The following is a 25,389-nucleotide window of genomic DNA, read 5'->3' as shown; positions in this document are numbered from 1 at the left end:
CTGTTTTTTTTTTTAAACAAGAGAAATAAAATTAAATAAAAGATGATTTTTGTTTTCTTGTGAACTACGCTTCCCTCTCTCAATTTGCTCCCCATCCCTGTAGATAAATAACCTTTGATCAAGAAAGGATTCCTAGAGTCTTAGTTAAACAAAAAAACAGAATCAGCTAATTATTTCCAAAGGTCACTCTTTACCCTGTGACCTCCTCTTGGACTAAAATTGAATAAACCTGGATAGCCTATGTATGTTTTAAAATAAGTTTAGATCTATGTCTTATATTTTTTACCTAAAGCCTTATAAGCGGTATAACCATTTACATTGAGTTTCACCCAAGACAATAACTTAGAAAGCTGCTTTGATGAGAGTAGAAACTTATAAACAATAAATTCAGTATAATTCTGTTACAAAACTGGTGCCAAGGGAAAGGATAATACCCACATTTTAAGGTTAACTCTTATCACTGAACAAAGGTATCTTTGAGTATCAGCAGTGGGGTTTGATCTGTAATATAGGTAACCAAATGGCTAGAGGTAAAGAATTTTACCAGAGAGGCATCATATGTAAAAATGTAGATTGATCTTTAGTCATGACAATCTGTTCTAAACAGATAAAGAAAATGGAAAATTAATCAAAGTAATTAAACAGTTGCTTCATAGAGACAGTTATAGTATATGATTCAGACCTAACCTCCTCTTCTCTACCTGGGGCTATTTTTTCTCTTCAGCACAAGAAGCTTTTCTTGACTCTTTGATTTAACATTGACCTTGTTGTTTTTTCTTTAAAGATATTACCTTAGAGAATAAGTTTTATAATTTTGTCCATTGCCTGAACTTCAGAATTTTCTAATTTCCCTTCAACATTTTTGTTGTAAAAGAATTTTTGTTTGTTTATTATGTAAAAATATGATCTTTATTCAAAAATTCAAAGAACTTTTTAACAGTTTTCATGCTAATTTGTTTTTATTGGTATGTTTTCGTAAAGTGCACAGGGCGTGGGTATTATATTTAAGAAGGAAGGTCCTCTTTGCATTTGTTCATAGTAATTTTGTTCCATTCTCATTTCTATCTGCTTTCTTCTTGTTTAAAATACAATGTGTTACAACTATAGTGACACAAATGATTCCCATGAAAACCATTGCTGTTAAAGTTCCTTTCAATATAAGACGATCTCTGGCAAGTACTGGAGCGGAATTGTGGGGAACAAACAATGACGCCTGGGCAATGTTAGATACTGCAGATTCTAAGGAGTTCTTATCTGTGGTTCGTATCGCCACGTAAACTCTGTGGCTTCCTTGTGTCTCTCCATCAAGTGGATGTTCAGGTCCGTTTATGAAAAGCTTTGGTAAAAATGTGAATATCTCCTTGGTGCCAGCTTGTTGAGGACTTAGCTTTGATGTATTCACTAAAATGGCATTGTTAAAATCATCTTGAATATTCTGTAGCTTTTTACTCATTCTTATTTCATAGCTGTTGGCTGAAATTAGAAATACCAATGGGAAAGTTAAGTTACTTTGAGTAGGTCTTCTAATTTATTACTAGTGATTAATGAGAATATAACAAAAAGTTGAAATACCTAGAAATGAACATAAGAAATATGTACATGAGCTAAACTTTAATGTACTGTCTAAGAACTCATATTCAAATCTAAACAAGAGGAAAAACAATGTTTTCTGAATAATAAGAACAGCATAATAAAGATATTTTCCTCTTATTTTATAAATTTATGTGATTCTTTTAAAAGTGGCTGTATTTTCTATGAGCTTATGGTAAATTTTAAATGGAAAATAAGTGATCAAGGTTGGCCACATAAAGTCTAAAAAATAGCAGTGTAGAAGGCCAACCTCATCAGATACAAAAACACTGTAACTCTCGGATGACTAAAAAACTGCAGTGCTGGTGCATGAATAGACATACAAAAAATAGGTCAAAATACATTCAGGAATGTAGTATATAACAGAAATAAAACTCATTAATAGTGAGAAATAAACATTTCTTGATAATAGTGCTGTGACAATTGGGTAAAAAGCTGGAAAATATGATCCATACTACAAACCTTTTTTTTTTCAGGATAAAATCCAAATTCATCAAAAAGTTTGATGTAGAAAATAAAAATATTGAGTACTTAGTAGGAGACAATGGATAAATTCCAGTATAATATTGAAGTGGAAAAGGCTCTTCTAATTAAGACTGAAAATTTAGAAGTTGTAAACAAAAAATTGAAAATTTGAATATATAAAAGGAAAAAATTCTGCATGGGAAAAAAACCCTCCTAAGCAAAATATAAACATAAATATTAAGTGGCAAAAATATTTGCAAGTTAAATCAAATGTAAAGCTTAATTCTGGTAATAGCTGAGTGGATTCTATTGCACTAACTCTCCAGCAGGTAATAGGTATCAACTCTGAAGGAAGAAGAAAAAAACACAACTATTGAAGCACTGGACTCAGATAAAAAACATATAGAAACCAGACAAGAGAGAACCTTTAAAAGCAGAGAACCAGGCTGGAAGTGATTTATATTCATAGAGCTTTTCCTCTGAGGACACTTTCTACTTTTGTACCCGTATCTGACTCTGACACAAAAATCTACTATCTTATTGGTCTGAGAAGTCAGTGGGATTGCTAAACTAATTGAAAAGGGAAAGAGCCAGAGAAGGACAAGCTCAAAATATGTGTATTAATGAGCTCTCAAATCATTTGAAGACCTCTAAGTCATGCATGTGTGTGAAACATCAAGGGTTCAGGGGGAAAGAAATAGCTAGAAGGCTGAAAACGGAGCAGAATTTTATGCTAATCCCCACCACAGGGGAGATACAGAGTTTGGAGTATGAGTCTTGCCAAGTTAGAGAAACTTGATAAACACTTTGATGTTCACTAGAACATTAAAAAATCCACAGTTTAGGAATAAAGATTATATTCCAGAATTAAGGGGTATGTTCTAGGATAAAGACAGAAACTGAAATAGACAAACCCCAGTCAAGAGTAAAATCAAACCTCCTCAAAGTGAAGGTGATCTAAGGTATCCAAATCTACTAGAAAAATTGCAAAACTCTTCAGAAATATAGAACAGATTCCAGGGTCTACAAATTTGATGCCACATGTCCAATATATAACAAAAAATTACTAGCTATGCAAAGCAACAGAAAATGTGATATATCATCAAGAAAAATATCAGCAAATAGAACGGTCACAAATGACTGAGATTGGAAATTAACAGACAAGGACTTTAAAACAACTATCATGGTGATGTTAAAGGTCTATGGAAAAACTGGATATAGTGAATAAAGAGATGGGAAATTTGAAAAGAGGTATGGAAACTTTTAAAAAGAAGCAAATGGAAATCCTACAACTGAAAAAAAACTACAGTGAAAAAATTCATTTGAGAGAATTAAGATTGTCTTAGACACAACAGAAGAGAGAATCAGGAAATTTGAAAATAGGTCCATAAAAATCATACAAAAGAGGCACTCAAAAAAATAGAAGAATTAAAAATAATCTCAATAATCTTTGAAAATCACTGACATATTAATTTAGTGTGTGTAATATAATACACATAATATATTACTCAGGAAGGAAAGAAACAGAATTTTTAAACATATTTTGAACAATGGTTGTGTAAGAAGATGATGATGTCAGAGGAAGCATTATGAAAGTAAGGCTGTTAGGACAGGGAAGGACAATAAGACAGGAAAGGACGTCCAAGAGTAGTACTTTTTGTGGTCTGGCACCCCCCCAAAGGCTCTGCTCCCACCCACAGGTTCTGGCATTAGAACCTGGCCTCTCTTCTCCCACCCACACTGGTCTCTACATTTTTTAAATATCCATTGCTCTCAAAGTCTGAACCACAAAAATCGTACTGGGTTATATGTAAAATGGGCTTTTGAGCATTTTGTGCCTTTTTTCTCAATACAGGATTGTACATTCTTGGAGTACAATGACCATCTTAAATTTATATATATATTTAGTGTACTGGGCACATAATAGTTGGCTAATAAGTAATATATTTTTATTTCAATTTCTGGATTAAACACAAAGGAAACTAGCTTCATAATAGCAAAGCAGATCATGCTTGGTACTTGGTTTTAAGTTATTTTACCTGAGGCTCTTAGTCAAAATCCAAGGAAATAACCCATTTTTATTATGCCTGGTCCATATACATGTGACCTTTGAACAATGTGGGGGGTAGGGGATCTGACCACCACATAGTCCAAAATCCATATCTTTTTGTTGACTCCCCCTAAACTTAACTATAGTCAGCTCTACACATCCACAGTTTCAACCAACCTCAGATCAAAAACCAGTATTTGCAGTCAGCAGTTGGGAATCTCAGGTTGGAAAATCTCAGTTGGGAATGAGAAAAGTATGGTTTTCTGTCCATAGCTGTTGCATCTATGGATGTGAAATCTCCAGATATGAAGGGCTGACTGTATTTATTGAAAAAAAAATCTGTGAGGTACCCACATAGCACAAACCTGTGTTGATCAAGAGTCAGTTGTATGTTTCTAAACATGATGGCGATCTGATAATGTTTTGTTCATTCTATGTAATTGGTCATCTTTTCTAGGATATTGTGTATCGTAAGTACTTGGTACGTAGGTGTACACTGATATGTTTGTACACATGTGAAATCCTCATTCATTACTAACAAGGTTTAAAAAATGCATAGTTACATTTTTTAATAATTGTAAAGACAGAGACATACTCCATTGCTTCTAATTCTGGCCATTGTGGTGTGAATAACACCTTCCTAGACAATAATTTGTAAAAAAAAAAAAAAAAAGAGAGGATAAAAGCACGTGTTTGTGATTTAAACAGATACCTTCTGACTAGTTGGTCTGCTTGTGGCTAATTGCTCCATTTTACTATTGCTGAGTCATTAAATTGGTTAAGTGATCACAACTTATGGTAATACACATGCAGCCATTCCCCTCACATTGTAGTCTGAGGTTTCGATACTATAACAAGCTCAAATCATCTCATGTGTTAGTGAGGTCTCTCTGTTAGCATGAAGGTCTCTCTACTCTCTACCTCTATCCTCTATGATATCAACTATATACTTGGTTATATTTGGTTATATTTATTCTTTTAAACAATTTGGTTATATTTATTCTTTTGGTTATATTTATTCTTTTAAATAATTTTTTATTTAAATTTTTTATTATTGTTCAATTACCGCTGTCCCCATTTCCCCCCATTAAACTCCCCTGCCCTACCTATCCCCCCACACACCCCGCTCCCCCATTCAATCCTCCCCAACTGTTGTCTTTAGCCATGGGTCGGTTGTATTTATTATTTTCAATCTACTGATAACCCCTAATTTCATACCTGTATTTTCTTGTAACTCTTTCAACACAGTGGTGTAGTTGACACTGTTGAGGTTTTTGAAAACAGTGTTTCCCAGTAGTAATGGGAGTCTGAGCTTCTGTTTATCTCTTTGAACACACTGCCATGCTTCTGAGGCAGTGAGGAAAAGGGGAAAGACTAGATAGCGGACATTAGTCTTACTTTAAATAGAGATGAGAGTATGTATGGTCCTTACTCCAAATGAGAAGCTGGAGAAGTACCTGGCAATGCAAACCAGGAACTCCAGAAACGTACTGGACACACTTTCTCTTCCTTTTCTAATTTCACATGTGTCATTTCATTTCTTCTGTACAATGGCTTATGAAATATATAGTTTTAGTCCTGTTTCCCATATAAGAAAACTGAGGCCGATAGAATATAGGCAAACTGCCAAACATCAAACATCCAAACTTAAAGCCAGAGTGGAAATAAATGATTTTCCCCCTCACATCTATTTAAGTTACAGCCATTTCCACAATATGAGGGGCATGTCCATCCCACAGTTTTAATCATCTTATACCTCTGCCTTTACATTGGGAGAATCCTTAATTCAGAGCGTAAAATATTTTACTTCCTTCTTCTCTGGCAAGAAGAGAGATGTTTTAATAAAAGAACATGAGGGAAAACCTACAATGTTGACTGTTTTTCAGCAGCAAAAATTATTTGTCATTGAGACCCTTTTGGTAATGTAGTGAACAGAGAATCATAAGTTTAAGAAAGATGGTCCAAGTTAGAAGCAAAACTGGCAAAGATCCAAGGTTGTCACTATTATTGACAGATATTGAGAAGATCAATACTCAGTAGAGAAGGTTGATTTCCATAGGATTCTCAATCAGAGGTATCAGGAAATAAACCCAATTCTCAGAACTACTTTGGCTGACTTGGGAGTATATATAAGTCAACTTCCACCTCTTTTACCTCCAGCAGGATGTTAAACAAAAATTTTAACTGCTGGAACTTCTGGCCAAGATGGAGGTATAAGTAGACACACTGTGCCTCCTCACACAACCAAAATTAAGGACAACAAAAATTTAGAAACAAAAAAGCACCCAGAACTGACAGAAAGTTGAACAGTACGGAAGTCCAAAAACCATTCATCCAAACTGGTAAAAGGAGCAGATTCAGCAGCTGGCAGAAAGGGGTTGGGCAGAAAAAAGCAATGGCTGGTGGACCCCTGCATGGGGGTGGCAATGAGCAGACCCAGTGAGGCACACACGGTGGCTGGCTGACCTCGGTCATACATTTGAGTGCAGATAAGCCAGGCGAAAACAGGCAGTGAGACAGACTGCCCAACCCAGGGCTCCAGCACAGGGAAATAAAGCCTAAAAGCACCAATTGAAAACACTTGTGGGGGTTGAGCTGCTGGGAGAGGCTCACAGCCTCACAGGAGCGTTCACTGGAGAGACCCACAGGGGCCTAGAATGTACACAAGCCCACCCACCTGGACACCAGCACCAGAAGGGCCCAATTTGTTTATGGGAAGTGACAGAAGGGATTGAAATCCAAGAGAGAATGGAGCAAGCACTATTGTTCCCTCTAGCACCCCACCCCTACATACAGCATCACAACCCAGTGACGGGGTTTGCCCTGCCCTGGTGAACACCTAATGCTCTGCCCCTGATATGTAAGGGGGCAAACAGACCGCTCCCCCCAAAATGGCTCAAACAGAAGAACAGATCAAAGCCCCAGAGCCAATACTTCTAAGCGACCAAGAGATACGCAGCCTGTCAGATGCATAGTTCAAAACACTGGTGATGAGGATGCTCACAGAAATGGTTGATTTTGTTCACAAATTAGATGAAAAAATGAAGGCTACACTAAGTGAAATGAAGGGAAATGCACAGGGAACCAATAGTGTTGGGAAGAAAACTGGGACTCAAATCAATGGAGTGGACCAGAAGGAGGAAAAAAATGACCAAACAGAAAAGGATGAAGAAACAAGAATTCAAAAAAATGAGGAGAGGCTTAGGAACCTTCAGGACATCTTTAAATGCTCCAACATCTGAATTATAGGGGTACCAGAGGGGGAAGAGGAACAGCCATGAGTGGAAAACTTGTTTGAACAAATAATAAAGAAGAACTTCCCCAATCTGGCAAAGGAAATAGACTTCCAGGAAATCTAGGAAGCTCAGAGAGTCCCAAACAAGTTGGACTCAAGGAGGAACACACCAAGGCACATCATAATTACATTAGCCAAGATTAAAATGAAGGAGAGAATCCTAGAAGCAGCAAGAGATAAGGGGACAGTCACCTACAAAGGAGTTCCCATCAGACTGTCAGCTGATTTCTCAAAAGAGACCTTACAGGCAAGAAGGGGCTGGAAAGAGGTATTCCAAGTCATGAAATCCAAAGACCTACAACCAAGATTGCTCTATCCAGCAAAGCTTTAATTTAGAATGGAAGGGCAGATAAAGTGCTTCTCCGATAAGGTCAAATTTAAGGAGTTCATGATCACCAAGCCCTTATTATATGAAATGTTAAAGGGACTTACCTAAGAAAAAAAAAAGAAGATAAAAAAGATGAACAGTGAAAGGACAGCAAACTCACAGTTATTAACAACCACACCTAAAACAAAAGCAAACTAAGAGGACAGCTAGATCAGGAGCAGAACCATAGAAATGGAGATCACATGGAGGGTTAGCAACAGGGGAGTGGGAGGAGGAGAAGGGGGGAGAAGGTATAGAGAATAAGTTACATAGACAGTGGGGAGAAAATAGACTGGGGGAGGGCAAGAGTAGTGTGGGAAATATAGAAGCTAAAGAACTTATGACACATGGACCTGAACTAAAGGGGGGAATATCAGTGGCAGGGGGTGTGCAGGGCAGAGGGGAGGGAAGGGGGAAATGGGACAACTGTAATAGCACAATCAATAAAGTATATTAAAAATTTTTTAACTTCCATGGTTGAACATCTTTTGAAAAGAACGGGTTTAATAGGCTGTTGCTAGTAAAAAAAAAGAAGCAAACAGGTTTGGGGCATGGGGTCTAAACCAGCAGCAGCATGTGAGGAAGGCAGAAAAACGTGCCCTTCATTCTGGAGTTTTGCAAGAGTTTTCATACATCAAGTAGGGAGAAGAAAGACGTGAGTCATTCTGAGGAGATTCACATCAGCTCCTCACAAAGGGGATGGGAGAAGGCGGTGCGGGGCTAGTTCTGGAACAGGGGCAGCAGAGTGTGCAAGGAAGAGGTGTCCTGTGGATTAGCTGTGGGCAGCAGAGTGGGAAGTTCATGTGTCAATAAGAGACGGAGGCCCCTGGGGTTCTGCGGCGCCCGACTGTTCTCTCCTTCAGACAGTCACAGGAATGGCCACTTGGGAACTGATGCCGCACTCCAGCAGGTGGCTAGGAATGCGAGTGGTCTTCCGTCAGAGCTGGTCTGCAGCCGCTAGTGGGCTGTTCTGTTTCTGCCTCTCCCCCTCCAGCCACCGCACTTTTAATTTAGAACGTCTCAGAATTTCTTTCTTGTCAAGGGTGTGCTAAAATACTGTTTTATTTGCACCCATAGCCAGGATGCCTTTTAGAATGTTTTTCCTGGAAGAGTGGGAGGTGGTGAGGAGATGCTGGGTGCTTGTAACGTCACCGCGTGCCGGTCACAAATGTAGGAACAGTGGGGGGTATATTAGAATGTTTGGTTTTCAGTGACTGGGAATCCTGAGTCAAAATCCTTATACAACAAGGAAAATGCCTTATTTTATGTAACAAAAAGCCCCGTGACAGGATGGCTGCCGAGTTAGTGACGTCATCAAGAGCCCAGCTTCTCTCCACTCTTCTGCTTTGCGGTTCTTACAGCAAGTCACTGGCTCGTCCTCAGGTTACAACTGGGGTTGTAAAACGACAGCTGTGATTCTAAGTACCACATGGAAACACAAAAATGTCCCTGTGTCTATTTTTTATTCCTCACCTGAGGATATGTTTACTGACTTTAGAGAAAGGAAGGAGCAGAGAAAGAGAGAGAACGACAGAGAAACATCGATGGGTATGTGCTGTGACCGGGAATTGAACTTGCAATCTTTGGGTGTATGGGATGATCCTCCAACCAACTGAGCCAGGGCTCCCTGTGTCTATTTTTAAGAAAAACTAATCTTTCTCCATCAAGCTCTGTCTATTTCTTACTGGTCAGAATGGTATCAGGCTTAATCTGTTACCCGCAAGAGGAACAGGGTCGTTCAGACTGGCTTAACTTCATCAAGACCCGACCTGTGTGAGCTGGTGATGGTCTCAGCCCACCTGGAAGCACAGCGGCCTGGCCACGGAGGGGGCGCTGCATGGAACTGGGGTTCAGTTAGGAAGCAGGGTGAGCGCCAAGCCCACGTGACGAGGCAACCTAACAGTGCCCACTAGGAATCCAGCCACGTGGCTGAGAAAACGCAGCAGGTTTGAAACCCCTGGTGGAGTGAAGGTGATGGACAAGCAAGTAGCAACTCGGGGCAGAATGTTTTCTCAGGGACCTGCTGTCTGGTCTCCCTTCCCCACACGGTGAGGGGCCCTCTGCCCTAGGAAACTGGGTGAGGAACAAAGACAAGCCTAATGTGTGTTCTTTCAGTACACGCTTACAAAATAAAGTTATATTTGTATCTAAGTATCTCAAAGTACCGGTCTACAATGTAGTTAAAAGTAAGGAGGGGTCAGAATCCTCCGTGTCACGCGCTCAGATCCCCTCTAGCTGGGCCGAGTGCTTCCCTGGGCGTCCCAGGAATGGTCCTCTAGATACTCCGACCCGTGAGACCGCCGTGTGTCAGACCACCGGTACCAGTTCTCAACCGGGGACACGTGGTCTCTGCACCGATAAACCGAGCGCGCTCACATTGTTATAAACTGTCCACAGGTGAAAGAATGTGTTTGCCTCTCTGGGCCACACCTCGTCCTGCTGCTGCTGACTGTTTCTTCAGGAAGTCTGGACCTATTAACCTGGCCCGAGCACACGCCTCGCCACTGTGTGACTCAGCCATCAAACGGCCAGCGATGGCCACCTGCCGCCCAGCCGGCCTGCTCGTTGAGAGTCACTCCCAGCCCCCTTTCACCCATTCACGTTCCTTTTATCACCTGAGGTAGGACTTTTAACTCTTGTGTTGAAATTGTCAGAGAGGGTTTTTGTAATGTTTAGCTACAGACCGGCAATTTTGCACAAACACAGGTTGCTGGGATAAACGAGTGGTCTCTCTGGCCAAATCGTCAGTCCTTTCATGAGTAAAGGCAGCATTTTCTCTGCCAAAGGGGCTATTGGCTGCACTCAAGAGGGCAACAAGCAATTCCACCGTGAAAGGGTACAAACTAAACATCCCAGCTGCACCCAAGTCACCAGTGGGGGATATTATTACTAACTGGGTGTCCTCGTGATGCCAAGTGTTAAATACATGAATGTGTCTATCAGTGGCCACTGGCCTGTCCAGTGGGAGCACATGGCCTTTTGGGTTAAACTCCTGCTTGTGGAAGGCTGCCTTCCTTCAAGGACCAACAGACAAGACTGTTCGACAAAACTGTTCTATCCTTTTACAAAACTGTTCTACTCAGGGAGACTGCACTGTGTAGAAGTTAAGGGCTCTGGGCCACAGTCACTGCCCTCAAGTCTTGTTTCTGCCACGTTCCCACTGTGGGACCTTCAGCAGGTCACCTCGTGCCTCTGTCCTCATCTGAAAGTGGCTCGTGGGTGTTTACTTCATCAGTGTGTGGCGACTGTCACATGTGACGTCATTGGGATGCAGCAAGTGCTCAATAAGTGTCAGCTGTTATTTTTTAAAATGTTTATGCCCTTTAAGTCACGAATTGTGCTTCTAGGAATTAATGTGAAGAAAGTAATTATGGATTTATATAAAAACTATTCCTTCAACAATTTTTATAATATAAAAAATGATATAGTCTAAGGATCCAAGAATAGGGAATTGGTTGAATAAATTATAACATATTCATAATATTAAAAACTTTTCAATAATTAAATGCCAATATAGCTCTAGATACAACATGGAGTGATGTTCACGCAATATAGTTAATAACTGATAAAAAACATAAAACAATATGCATACTAGGTATAGTGTTTTAAAAAGAACAAGCAAACATAAGTATGCAAGGGAAATGGTATTCCAAGATGTCGATAATGGTTAACATTTTAGGCTATTTTTCTTGTCCACACTTTAAATTTTCCTGTAATTACAAATGGTCCAGGCAAAAATTCAAAGACTCTCAAACAGCCTTGTATTACTCACATCTGAACCTGGCGGGGTCCCTGCTCAGGGAGCTACGGCAAAGCTGTTCTGAGAGTGAGTACTTGCCAAGGGCAGCTCGCCTTTGGGTGGGCCCGGTGCCCCGCCAGGTGTGAGGGGCTCTGCCCAACAAGGGGACAGTGAATGTCAGGCAGAGAAACTTTCTGGGGATCTAGACAGAGAGTGAGAGATGGGTGGGCAGCCTGGCAGGCAAGAATAAACCAGGACCTCGGAGACGGGCCAGAGACTCTGTGAGAGGCAAACGGCGGAGAAAAGGGGGCGGGGCTGCCTGTGCCGCCTGTGGCTCCCGCTGATGCCTTGCTGGTTCCTGGACCAGGGTTCATCCCCAGAGGTCCTCAACATCAACCCCAGTTTGGGGAGTGTTTTTGAGCGAGTCTCTGCGTCTCACAGCAAAAACACAATGGAACCGCCTGTGCTCTCAGCACTGCCTTCCCAGACAGACTACGAGTTTCTTTAGGACAGTATGTCTCCCACATCATGCACCTACAGCCCCAGGCTGGCCGTCTTTTAGTTGCTCATTAATGCTTCATTCATTCCTTTCTTCACTCAGCAAATACATAATGTGCATTTAGGGTGTGCTAAGTACACTTCTAAGCACCGGGGATACAACAATGAACAAAACAGACCAAAAAAATTCCTGCTCCATAGGTTGGTAAAATATAATAAATAAAATACATAGTGTATTGGGTCATAAAAAGTGCTAATGAGAAAAACAGATCAAGGAAGAGAGAAGGGAGGGCAGAGTCAGGGAAGGGCCCCTACGAGAGAACGTTTGAGCAGAACCCTGGAGGGCTGAGGGGCCACGCAGCCATCTGGGGGAAGAGCATCCCAGGCGGTGAGAGAAGCAAGTGGAAACGGCCCGGTGTGTCTGAGAAAGAGCGACGGCGTCAATGTGGCTGGAGTAGAGTGGGCAACGGGAGAGCAAGGCTCGTGGGACTGGGCCCATTGCCTAAAACATGACGAGACTAGAGGACAAAGGAGGTGCAAGAAAGGTCAGAGGTTTTCCTGGGAGGAACATACTGAGGGGGAACACTTGATATCCAACCTAATTCTGGAAAGTGAAGCCCGAGCCTTGGCCTTGGGCTCTATCTTGGGTTAGGAGAGGAGGTTGGAAGAGAAGGGAGGGGTCAAATCCTGACGAGCAAGAAAGGACTACATTTCCTCTGAGTGGTGTGGGGGGACATGGGAAACGTTGGAGCATAGGAGGGACATAAAGTGACTCCTAACAGGTCACCCAGGCTGCTGTGTGGAAAACAGGCCGTAGGAAGATCAGGAATCGGGCTTTTGCAACAGCGCAGGGGAGAGGTAATAGTAGTGCGGACGCGGGTGGTAGCAGTAACGGTGCTAAGAAGAGGCAAGACCCTCTTCCAGCCGTGATCTGACGGGCGAACACCACTGTAGACATGACATCCTGAAGAGACATGACCCAAAAGGAAGGCTCTGGCTTCACTTTCTGGCTTTAGATCGGAGGTCAAGCTACCCCTCAACACACCCCTCCCGGGAACAACCCCCCGCCTTTCTTCTGTAACATGACTCATTTTGGTTTCTGATAATAGGGCCTTTCCCTGGGCCTCTGCCCGGATGAGTATTCCTCCTTAACCTCCTCTCACCCTCCTTCCCTTCTGACTGTTCACCACTGATTGTCTGAAGTGGTTGAGAGAACCACATTTCCCTGTTTGAGATCTCCTTATCGAGTCTTTGGCAAGTTCAGGGAAAATAGCAAAATGTTCCCCTTAAAATAATTCCACAGATTTTTTTAAAGATGAAAAACAGTTTCCCCAGAGCCTTGGAAGGGAGCAGGGCAGGGAGGAAAGGAAGGGAGAGGCAGGAGTGCTCCAGTCCAATTAGTGGAAAGCTGCCCTTGGTTGAACCTTGGGACAGGGAGTAAGTATCTAAGCCATAAATCACTGCGGAGGAACATCAAAACACACCACGTGGCCTCTGAGACTTAACATGCTTCCAACACTGCTAGTAGTGCACTAGGAGGACTCTTAGCTCCTTGATACACATCTCACTGGGGCTGAAAAGTATAATTTCTATGAGATCAATTGTCAACTTTCCTCCTTCACCTTCACCCCTCCAACTGAAAACTGTTCATCAAAGGGAGACCAAGCAGCTTTGAAACACACATTGTCCCCATCTTTCTAGCTACTACCAAAGCATGCCGAGCATGAATTAATAACAGAGAGAAAGTTATGCTCAAAAGCGTGCCAGGGCTGGGGCTGTTGCACTTCTGGGTGAATCAGAACTGGTGCTAATAATGTCTGCTGACAAGTGTGCTTCGATTGCTCAAGACCACTTTCCAGGAGACATACTAGAGGCTGATGGGCTTGTTGGAGTTATCAGAGTTTTTTTTAGGCTGGGTCAGGTTGGCCTACCTCATGTAGGAATCAGACAAAGTATCAGAGGTCTGACTGCCCAAACTCCAAGACATATTTTCATCCTTGCCTATGCTCACTAGCTTTTTATAAAGTCCATTGGCTTTGGGGTCAAATAAACTGGTTTGGAAACTTACCTTTACCATTTTGTAGTTGTATGGCCTTTAACAAGAGGTTTAACATCATTCAACAGATTTTTACTGAGCACCTACTGTGTCCAGGCCCTGTAACCACTGATGAGCATACTGTTCTTTGCGCCTTGGTTTCTTCACACTCAAATGGCACCAATATCCCCCCTTGAGTGTAAAGTTAGTAGGGAGGAGGATTAGTGAGAGGAGTCAGTGAGATGCTTGCTGAGCAGCTGGCGCATCATAAATACACAGTAAGTGATATTCATTACCGTATAAAGGAGACAGTCAGATTTTAAAAGGGGGTAAAAATGAACACTTTCTCAACCTACTACCCCTGAAGTGGCAGATAAAGCTGATCCTCCTTGAGAAGGTAATCAAGAGTTGGCCCCAGAACTTTTTTGAAACAGTCTCTCACTGGTTCATGTCTATATTTCCATCATCATTAATTTAATGTGTGAATTTGCCTGGACCACAGAGTGCCCAGATATTTGGTCCAACATTATTCTGGGTGTGTCTATGAGGGTGTTTCTGGATGAGATTAACATTTCCATTGGCAAATGGAGTAAAGCAGATTGCCCTCTCTAGTTCTGGTGGGCCTCATCCAATCAGCTGAAGGCCTGAACAGAACAAAGCTGATCTTCTCCCAAGTAACAAAGAACTCTTTACTGCTTGACCACCTTCAGCATAGGTCACAGGATTTTTTTTCCTGTCTTTAGACTTGAGCTGGAACATCGAGTCTTCCTGGGTCTGGAGCCTGCCAGCCTTCACACAAGCTACACCCTAAGCTCTCCTGGGTCTTCAGCTTGACGACTCACCCAGCAGATCTTGCGACTTGCCGGCCTCATCATCACATGAGCCAATTTTTAAAATACTAAATCTCTTCATATATTATATATAATAATATATATTTTATATATCCCTCCAATAAGATATATATAAATGATACATATATATCTGATTGCTTTTTCTCTGGAGAAACCTAATACATTTCAACCTTAACTTGTTTTCTATTATTTTCCCTAGTCTACCTTGTACCCCAGCTGAGCTGAATCCATAAAGCTCCTTGGTCTGCTACTCTCTGTGGCACAAACTTTGTCTCTGTCCCATAGCCTTCTCTCACTGCAATCTTCAGAGCCAACTCCCATTCTCTCATAAAACTCAACTTTAGTATCAATTAACTCAGTACACAACCCTTTTAAATTGAGGCCCTTTTCCACAGTACCCAATGCCTCCTTCATTCCAGCACCTATAACCTGCCATGACGCATGACTGTGCCTTTATGTGGCTTCAACCATAGACTGTGAGCCTTTTGATGATGGCAGTGGTGTCTTATTATTCATTGTAGCTAGTTATAGGAGACCAATCTGCGTGGCCAGTGGGAAGTGAGGTCCAATGCACAGGACCCACAGCCATGGATAGGTTGTCCCATGGGGAATCAGGCCTGCATTGTACCTAGGCTGCTTGAGTGTTGCTTTTGCTAAAACTCCCTCACCCTGAATTGATGGCACCAAACGTTTACTACATAGCTTTAAAGTAACTTCCTAAAATCCATGCTAAACCTCCCAAGGATGAGTGTAACCAGTTCGACCACTTTTCCCTTTGTATTTGCAAATATCCTTCTTCTGTGATGTGATCAGTGGCATCCTCTACTTTGTTTTCTGTAAAAGGTAACCACCTGAAGTGAACCTGTGCATAGTAAATGAGGACCATCCTCAACATAATGTGCCTGGAAAAGCAATAAAAGTTTGTCAAGGCAGGGGTCAGGCACTCTCCCCTTGACAGAGTGGCTGTGCCGTCCCTTTCCCATCCATAACGTCGCATCAACTAGCTTGTCAGTTACATGGCGGAGAGCCAGTGAGTGCTTGTTGCAAAAATAAAAGAATAAATGATTGAGCTAATGAAAGCATCTTTTTCTCCAAAAGGGATGTAAAACAGAGGTTAAGAGAAAAGACCTTATAGAATCATTCGACCAGATTGGTGAATTCATGAGGTTGCTGACTACTGGCTTCAGAATTCTACCGAATGAAGGCTTCAAAAAAGCAATACAAGGTTTGGAGTAATGGAAGAGAAGATTATCTCTTTCAGAAGCCAAGAAGGCATCTATCATATGGGTATGTTTCTATTAGCTTTTTTGGAAAACAAATCCCTCTAAAACCTCCATTTTAACAAAACCTAAAGAACAGAGGTAGTTTGGGTCCTCCTGGCCCAGCTCTTCCAGGCAGGTCTGATTTGGTGTGAGCGATGGTCCCTGACTCAGGGCTGTAGAGTTTGGGGCTTCGGAGTTTGGTTCATGGATTTCCCCCACTCACATTAGGCGCCTCTTCAGGACTTTCGACAGTGAAGAGAACACCATGGCCAACTTTTATGAGCGAAGGATTCATAGATCCCAACAAAAGAATGCAATGAACTTCAGATCCACCGTTGAAGGTGAGATTTCTTCCAGATTAGATCCTTACTACTGTAGCCAGCCTGCCTTTAAAAGTCCTTTTACAATTTGTGGTAAAAACTCCATCCTTCCATAGAGGCGGCCCTAGTGAGACAGAGTGGAAGGCAAAGTCCACACGAAGAGATAGGAAGGATACCTGTTTATCAAACCTCCCCCAGGCCACTGCTCTTTGTCTTGAAATTGGAGGGAGATTCCGGCAGATCAGGTTGTGTGTGCTCCCTGGAGCTGACATGGGAGGACGGCTACAGGGGATTCTCACCTCGGAAGTACCACAAGCAGCATCCCAAAGAGCCATTCCCATTGGTCCCTGGAATGGCTCAGTGAGCGTGAGAAGCCAAGACGAGAGAGAGCAGAAGCTGTGGAGCTGAAACTCAGGGGCAGGTATATTTCTGATGCTCAGAGACTTCTGGGGTATAGAGAAGAGGATCTAGGAATTTTGGGAAGGTCTTACTTGGCTAAGAAAAAGCCTGGAAAGGAGAGAAGACTGCCTTCTGATCCTAACATCTCCTTGTCTCTGGAAACCCAGAGAAGTTTTTCCAGAGGGGGGGAGTCTCTACTTGCCATTCACGGGTCAGTATTGGGGAGAGCAGTGGGAGGGGGTCAGTGTGTTATGGCACAAGATGAGTGCAGAACTAGACAGACTAGAAATGCACATGGAAGGTAAGGAGGTGAGTCTTGCACACAATGGAGATAAAGCACCTACTTGATTTGGTTAGAGGAGTCTCATGCAGCCAGGACGTGGATCACAGGGACAAAACTCTCCTGGCCACTTCCATGAGTGGGGTCATTTTTGAAGCTGCTAAAACAGTGTTGTTATAACACTGCCAAAAAAGAACAGATATACCTTGGTACTTGTAGGCTGCAGAACTTGTCAAACATTGTATTCATCGCACTTTGATGAGAAAAAATATTTCAGCAACTCTACACTTGCTTGGGACTCATGGCACTTGCTAGAACTTGCATGAGTCACACTGTGGCTCTGCAATGCTTCATCATTTGGTACTCGTCAGATTCTGCACTCCTCACGAGTTTCAGAACAAATAAACAATGAGTGCAAAGGTACCACTGTATTAAGTTGTGTATGGCATGGTATAGACCACAGAAAGAGTAACCATACTTTGCCTTTAATTTTTCTTTCAATTTACTATTTTCAAGAGATTAGCTTTAATAAATATGTTTCATCGCCTGCTCCCCAGAAAGCAGATGAAGATGTCGAACTCTTTCACTCAGTGAACGTCTCCAAAGGCAAACACGTGTCAGGGAGAACTGCACTCCCTCTGTTTTCACCTCCTCAACCACATCCTCCTTTAACAAGTGAGTTAGTTAAGCACTGCACACAGTATAACATTTCCATGTATCCTAACCACGAATTGTCCAACACTTCATCAGAAAAATAAATAGCTCTATGATGAGAAAACTTTAAGTAGTTTGGGTAAACAGGGATCTCATTGTATGGAATCCCTTTGTCCACACAGCATTGCTTACACAATCCATAGACGCCTCTGCAGTGTCAAGGACACAGTTCCTGTACCACCCAGACTCATGACCACAGGGAACAAGAGCGTATCCTGTTTACCTTCTCTTCAATCACACCAAAAATCACATCCTGTAGGACTCTGTGGAAGCTATGCGTCAGCTCAGGGGCAAAGGAGACCGTGGTGTCCCTCACAGGCATGATGAACCCCCCATCTGGATCCCGGGTGAGGGGAGACCCTCCTCAACTTTCCATCATCTCCTCAGACCCGGGGATCAGTCCCTGTCCTCAGTCTGCTTTCAGGAGGCCCTGACCTTGGCCAGAACTGGGAGAAGAGTTGCTTATTGGGTGGGCTTGGGTGGGCTTTGAAAAGGCCAGTCCTGAGGCCTGGGTGGCCCTCATGTAGGGTAACAAACATTACCCACAGTCACCCTTTAATGACTCTTGCTTATGGAGTGGACATGATGTAAAAGTCCCCCACTCTTCCCTCTTTGGCTTTGCAATGTGTTATCTTATTATTTCCAGATGTTTCCCCAGTAATAGTAGCTTTATCTAATGTAAGAGTGAGTCTATATTCCCTGATCACAGCAGATATGGAAAAATAATCTAGAAATGAGCAGGAGAACAAAATATTTGGAACTAAATATATTTTGTGCCTGGTTGATTCTCACAGCTGCTAACCCACCGATGATGCATGCAGATTGGAAAGGAACAAACAAGACAATCCTGATTTGCAGATGACACAATGACTTATGTTGAAATTCCCAAGAAATCAAAAAACCAAAGCACTTCTCCCTCAAATTCAAAGTGAACAAACAGAAGAACAAGCAAAAAACAAAACACCTCCAGAGCTAATAGATTACTTAGGCCACAGGATACAAAATCAACATTCAAAAATCAGTTGTATTTCTATATATTATCAATGGCCACATGGAAACCATGTATAGTAGACCTATCTACTGGAAACTATAGAATGCTGATAAAAAGAAATTAAGGAAGATAAATACAGCCAACTGATTTTTGACAAATGAGCAAAAGATACTCAATGGAAAAAGGATAGTTTTTTAGAATAAAACAGAAAATCTTTAGGCTGTAAAACAAGGCAAAAAGTTCTTAAGAATGACACTAAAAAGCACAATCCATAAAAGAAAAAACTGGTAAGTTGTACTTCATCAAAATTAATATCTTTTATTCTACAAAAGACCCTGTGAGGAGGATGGGAAGACATGCCACAGACTAGTAGAAGACACATGCAGATCGCATACATGTCAAAAGACTCATCTAGAATGTATCTAGAACATTCCAGAGTCCACAGCAGCCAGGGGTTAGGGATGGGGTATAAAACAGGGCCATCTTTTTGGTGACAGACAGTTCTGTGTCTTGATTGTGCTGGTCATTACACAAATTTACACACGTGGTGAGATGGTGCAGACTCATGTGCAAAGGGAGTGAAATCTGAATAAGACCCAGGCTTTGGGCTGATGTCACTCTCCTGGCTGTGACATTGTTCTGTAGCTACGCCAGTGTCACCACTGGAGGAAACTGGCTGAAGGGCACACAGGACCTCTTTGTACTACTTTTTGCATCTTCTTTTGAGTCTATAATTAGTCCCAAGCAAATGGTTGCCTCCATGGTCCACACTGGTTGATTGTCAACCCAGGCAAACTGCACCTGGACTATTACATTTTTGAGGGGTGGAGTGGGGAGGTGTGCAGTAAGCTTGGCAGTCTTGGCTTGTCTTTTACTTGGGTGAAAAGTGAGTGACTACTCGAGAAAGTTTGACTCCTTGGTCTGATCTGTTCTCTAAATCAGTGGAGTCTCCTATGTCATGTTGGGGACATTGTGGCACCACAAAAACTGAGACGAATCACCTCCTGGGCACCAAAAAACTGGAGGGGCCCCGCCCTTGAAATAACTGCTGTCTCTCTCGGGCTCCCTAATCCCTGGGGCCTGGACCTGAGGGTTGGTTGAGAGCATCTTTCAAATTTCCAGTCATGGAGCTGAGAGGCAACCTTGGAAGTCTTCCAGAAAAATCCACCAGGAAGACCAGGGCAAGGCACGGCTAGGGCAGCAAGGGCCAGAGTCACGCCAGGTCTGGAGGGAAAGGGCAGGCACTCCAGCCCTCCAAGCTCCGTGACTCGCTCGTGCCTTGACCCTCATCTCCGTGCCACCTGAGACCCCCTCAGACTTCTGCCTGCGCTCTCACCTACTAATGGTGACAAAGAGCCATTGTCCACTGGTGACCAGACTGAGGCTCCGGCTCTTTCATGGGGTTTTCAAGGAGGGAGGCCGGGACTCCAGAGTCCAAGCCTACTCCAATCTGAAGTAGGTGGGAGCCGGACACGTCACTGCTCTTCTTGTAGCCCCAGCTCCTTGCAGGGCCCCCCCCCCCAATGTCATTCCTCCTGGGAGGACTGACTCGGGACTTGTGCCTTCAGGGGGAGCCTGCAGTTCTTTAGGATTCTGGCACCGGTGTACTGGTGATGACACCAGAATTCCCCCCACCCCCATCCAGACTTAAGGTCCGGCTTGCTTCCCAGCTCCCCCCCATGGGTTTCATCCCTGTGCACTCAGCCACATCAGCCGTCTCCTCCCCTCACTCCCACTCTGCTCACTCGCCCTGGGCCAGCCGGGCTCTCCCAGATCTTCCTCACACAGCGCCCCCTTCTGACTGCCTAATGCTCCTCCCCCTCTTCCTGTTATTACTCAGGAAATGCTAATGTTTACAAGAGCTTAAAATATGGTACACACAATGTCAAGGTCTTTTGTACATTATCTTATTTAATCCCCATTAAACGGAGCACTTGGTCCATGGGAGGGGTTTCATAAATATTTCTTGACTAAATGCATTGTTATAACAATCTTTTGTAAGAGGTGTTATTAATTTCTCCGTTACATAGATGAGAAAACTAGGACTCAGAGATGATAAATAACCAGCCCCAGGTCACGATGACGAGTGTCAGAGCTGGGATTCCCAAAGCAGGCCTGTTTCTAGGACCCAGGTACTTACCCCATTGATAGACTAGTTTATTCCTTCACTCAACAGATACTAGTCCAGGGTCCACTATCTGCCAGGAGCTATTCCAGGTGCAGGGGATGCAGCAGAGAAGAAAACAGACACTATTTTTGCCTTACAGAGCTTACACTCTAATGAGGAAGGCAGACATTAAGCATGATAAATACCATAACTAACATTTACAGCATGATTAATAGTGATAAGAGCTGATGAAAAAGGTAAGAACAGGAGAGAGTGATGGTGTCATTTTATACTGGGTGAGCAGAAAGTCTTCACAGAGAAGGGGAGAGCTGGATAAAGGCCTGAAGAAGATGAGGGAGACAGCCCCTCAGAAATTCAAGGGAAGGGTACCAGGTGCAAAGGCTCCCCAAGGCAGGCAGCTTCCTGGTGAGCTCTGGGACCAGCGAGGAGGCCAGTGTGGTTAGAGCAGTTGCTCAGGGAGAGAGAGTGGGAGCTCGGAGGGCAGCAGGGCCTGGTCACACAGGGCCTTAGGTCGGTGTGCGGAGAGGCATGAACACTGGGCGCTGTGGAATTCACCAGAAAATCAAGAGGGTGCATGCTATGTTCTAATGTGGCTTTTAACATGATTATTCTGGCTGTTGATAGAGACACGAGAAAAAGCAGGAAAGTGCATCAGCAAGGAGACCAGCTAGAAGGCTATGGCAATAATCCAGGTGAGATATTATTATAGTGGCTTGGGTTAGGGTGATTAGGGTGATGGCAGTGTAGGTGGTGGGAGATTGAACAGGATAGATTTTTAAGATGGTGTCAACAAGATTCCAGACTCCCATACCTAGTGGCCTGTTGGACATTGGCAAGTTCCCTTTCATCTCAGGCTCATCACATCCCAAACTGAACTCATTCTCTTCCCCCAAGAAACCTTTATCCCTCTTTTACTTTTATCTATTATTACCACACTCATGTAGACAGCTGTCCAAGCCAGAAACCTGAGCATCATCCTTGATTCCACCCTCTGTTCGCCTCCCACATCCAATTGGCCACCTTGTTCCAACAGCCTGCTCTCCTCTTTTCCATCCCTACTTTCTCTGCCTTCATTCAGTCCCCATTGCTCTGGCTGGACCCTGTCAAGCTTCCCCCTCGGGCCAGCAAACTCCACATAGCACCGGATGGAGCTTCTGGGCAGCAGACCACATCTGTTTAAAACTCTTCTAAGACTCCCTGCAGCCTGCTAAACAATGTCCATATTCTCTGGCCTAAAAATACCTAACAGAAATCTGATGCCAGCCACAATATGTAGTTTGAAATTTTCTTATAGTTGCATTTTAGAAATTAAAAAGAAACAGACACAATTAATTGTAAATATGTGACTAACCCAATATATCCAAAATATTATCATTTTAACATGTAGTCAACATGAAAATATTAATGAGATCTTTTATATATATATTTTTTGCTAAGTCTTCGAAAGCCAGTGTATAGTTTATACTTCTAGCCCATCTCAGTGTGGACCGGCCACACTTTGAAGCACTCAGGGACAATGCGTCAGTGCCAAGTTAGTGCAGCTCTGGCCTTTCGGCCAAAGCCCTCTCCTGTGGTCTGTTCTCCCTCCTCTCCGGGCTCAGCCCTGTTCCCGGTCCACCTTCCTCACCTCTGGGTCCCTGAGCTCCAGCAGCCTGCAGTGCCCCTACACTTCATGACTTGCTGCCCTCGTGCATAAATTCAGCAGTGAGCTAGAGCAGGCTTGAGCTGACTCTCAAAAGCTGGCTGTGTATATCTCCTCTCCACACTCCATTCAGTGATGTTACACTGACAGTTTGCCATCAGCCATGTTGGGGGTATTTATGCCATAGAAATTGGCAGACACTACAAACCAGGGCTTTTGGGGAGGATAGGGGACCATTTGTTGAGCACTTACCAACATATCACTGCACATGATGCTCCTCCTCCATACTGCTCTTCTCCCACCCCTAGTTATCTGATTTGCTTTTCATCTAGTTAGTCATCTGTATATATTTGCACCCCTACCAGACTTCAAGTTCAGAAAACAGAGCTTAGTTTTATGTATCCAATTCTTGGCACATGGTAGAGCTCCTTCCTCCCCTTCTGTGTTTTATTTCTTTGAACAACTCCTTTCATAATTATCATTGTATATAAGAAGCTATAAAAAAAACTGTAGAGACTTCTGGCTAAGATGGAGGCATATGTAAGATACACTTTGCCTCCTCACACAACCAAAAGAAGGACAATAAACAATTTAAAAACAAAAACACAACAGAACTGCCAGAAAAGCAAACTGTATGGAAATCTGGCAACCAAGGAGTTAAAGAAGAAACATTCATCCAGACTGATAAGAAGGGCAGAGATGGGCAGCTAGGGTGGAGAGGATATGTGGCAAGATGACAGGTGTGTGCACATTTGTGTGCAGAAAAACTGGCAAGAACCATTGGGGAGTGAGACAGACCTTGCAACCCAGGGCTCCAGTGCAGGGAAATAAAGCCTCGAAACCTAAAACCTGTGGGGGTGCACGATGGAGGGAGAAGCTCCCAGCCTCACAGCAGAGTCCACTGGAGAGGTCCACGGGGTTCTAGAACATACAAAACCCTCCATCCTGGGAGCCAGCACCAGGAGGGCCTATTTTCCTTGTAGGTAGTGGGAGAAATTATTGAAAGTTGCCAAGATCTGAGCAAGTGGCATTGTTCCCTTCTGACCTCTCCCCCACATACAGCACGCCACAATGTAGAGAAGTGGGTTGCTCCATCCTGGTGAATACCTAAGGCTCCGCCCCTTACAATATAAGAGGTCCACTGAGACAAGGAAATAGGGCCCAAATGAAAGAATAGTTCAAAACTGAAGAAAAACAACTAAGCAACAAGGAGATATCCAACCTATCAGGTGCAGAGTTCAAAACACTGGTAATCAGGATGGTCACAGAAATGGCTGAATATGGTCACAAAATAGAGGAAAAAGTGAAGGCTATGCAAAGTGAAATAAAGAAAAAATATAGAGGGAACTAACAGTGAAGGGAAGGGAAGGAAACTGGGATTCAAATCAATAATTTGGAGCAGAAGGAAGAAATAAACATTCAACTGGAACAGTATGAAGAAACAAGAATTTTAAAAAGTGAGGTGAGGCTTAGGAATCTCCAGAATGACTTGAAACATTTCAACATTTGAATCATAGGGGTGCCAGAAGGAGAACAGGAAGAGCAAGAAATTGAAAACTTATTTAAAAACACAATGAAGGAGAACTTTCCCAATCTGGCAAAAGAAATAGACTTCCAGGAAGCTCAGAGAGTCACAAAGAAGTTGGACCCAAGGAGGAACACACCAGGACACATCATGATTAAGTTGCCCAAGATTAAAGATAAGGAGAGAATCTTAAAAGCAGCAAGAGAAAAGGAGACAATTACCTACAAAGGAGTGCCCAGAAGACTCTCAGCTGATTTCTCAAAAGAGACCTTACAGGCAAGAAAGGGCTGGAAAAAAATACTCCAAATCATGAAAGGCAAGGACCTACATCCAAGTTTGCTCTAACCAGAAAAGCTTTCATTTAGAATGGAAGGGCAGATAAAGTGCTTCCCAGATAAGGTCCAGTCAAAGGAGTTCATCATCACCAAGTTCATATTATATGAAATGTTAAAGGGACTTATCTAAGAAAAAGAAGAAGATCAAAACTAAGAATTTTACTGGTTTACAAAACAGTAAAATTACAATAAACTCACAACTACCAACAACTGAACCTAAAAAAAATACCCCCCAAACTAAGCAAATGGCTAGAACAAAAAAAGAATCATAGAAGTGGGATCACATGGAGGGTTATCGATGGGGAGGTGAAGGGGAGAGAATGGGAAATAGATACAGGGAATAAGAAGCAGAAATAGTAGGTACAAAATGGACAGGGGGAGGTTAAGAATTATAAAGGAAATGGAGAAGCCAAAGAACTTATATGTACAACCCATGCACATGACCTAAGGGCGGGGAAATGCTGATGGGAGGGCCTGCAGGGTGAGGGATAAAGGGGATAAAAAATGGGACAAATGTAATAGAGTAATCAATAAAATATACTTCAAAAAATGAAGTAAACCCTTTAATGTGTAATCAATGATAACATTTTTTTTGGTGATGGCAAAGTAGTTGGAAAGATTACTCTTTGAGAAAAGTTATTTTGCTGACTTGCTATGGACCTGAAAAGATGAGGTAGGGGAAGCCTGAACACTGGAAAGTTAAAAGGGAACTTCGCCAGTGATCGCACCAGCAAGGGTAAGGAAGCCCCACGCCAGGGACTGGTCCCAGCCTCCCTAACAAAAATGACGGTCAGGAGTGGGAGAGGAAAATCGGCGAAGGTTTACATGATGACTTGTGGAAATTACTGCCTTAAACCTGTCTTCTTAATCTGAACAAATAGTTAGTATCCAATTTTCAGAAAA

General features: G+C 42.8%; 1 protein-coding gene across 1 annotated transcript in view; it reads right to left on the bottom strand.

Moving 5' to 3' along the window:
* Positions 1 to 953: 953 nt before the first annotated feature.
* The window catches only part of CLCA2 (chloride channel accessory 2), a 50,066-nt gene continuing 25,630 nt past the window's right edge, over positions 954 to 25,389 (bottom strand). The window contains exon 14 of the mRNA XM_037136548.2: positions 954 to 1,473. Within this exon, the coding sequence (XP_036992443.2) occupies positions 1,034 to 1,473 (440 nt within the window). The 3' untranslated portion in view covers positions 954 to 1,033. The remainder of the gene's footprint in view (positions 1,474 to 25,389) is intronic.

Source organism: Artibeus jamaicensis, unplaced genomic scaffold (assembly GCF_021234435.1).
Source record: "Artibeus jamaicensis isolate MK-2021 breed Jamaican fruit bat unplaced genomic scaffold, CSHL_Jam_final scaffold_1019, whole genome shotgun sequence".
NCBI lineage: Eukaryota > Metazoa > Chordata > Mammalia > Chiroptera > Phyllostomidae > Artibeus > Artibeus jamaicensis.
The sequence above is the reverse complement of the archived record's forward strand: the minus strand, read 5'-3'. Positions and strand labels throughout refer to the sequence as shown.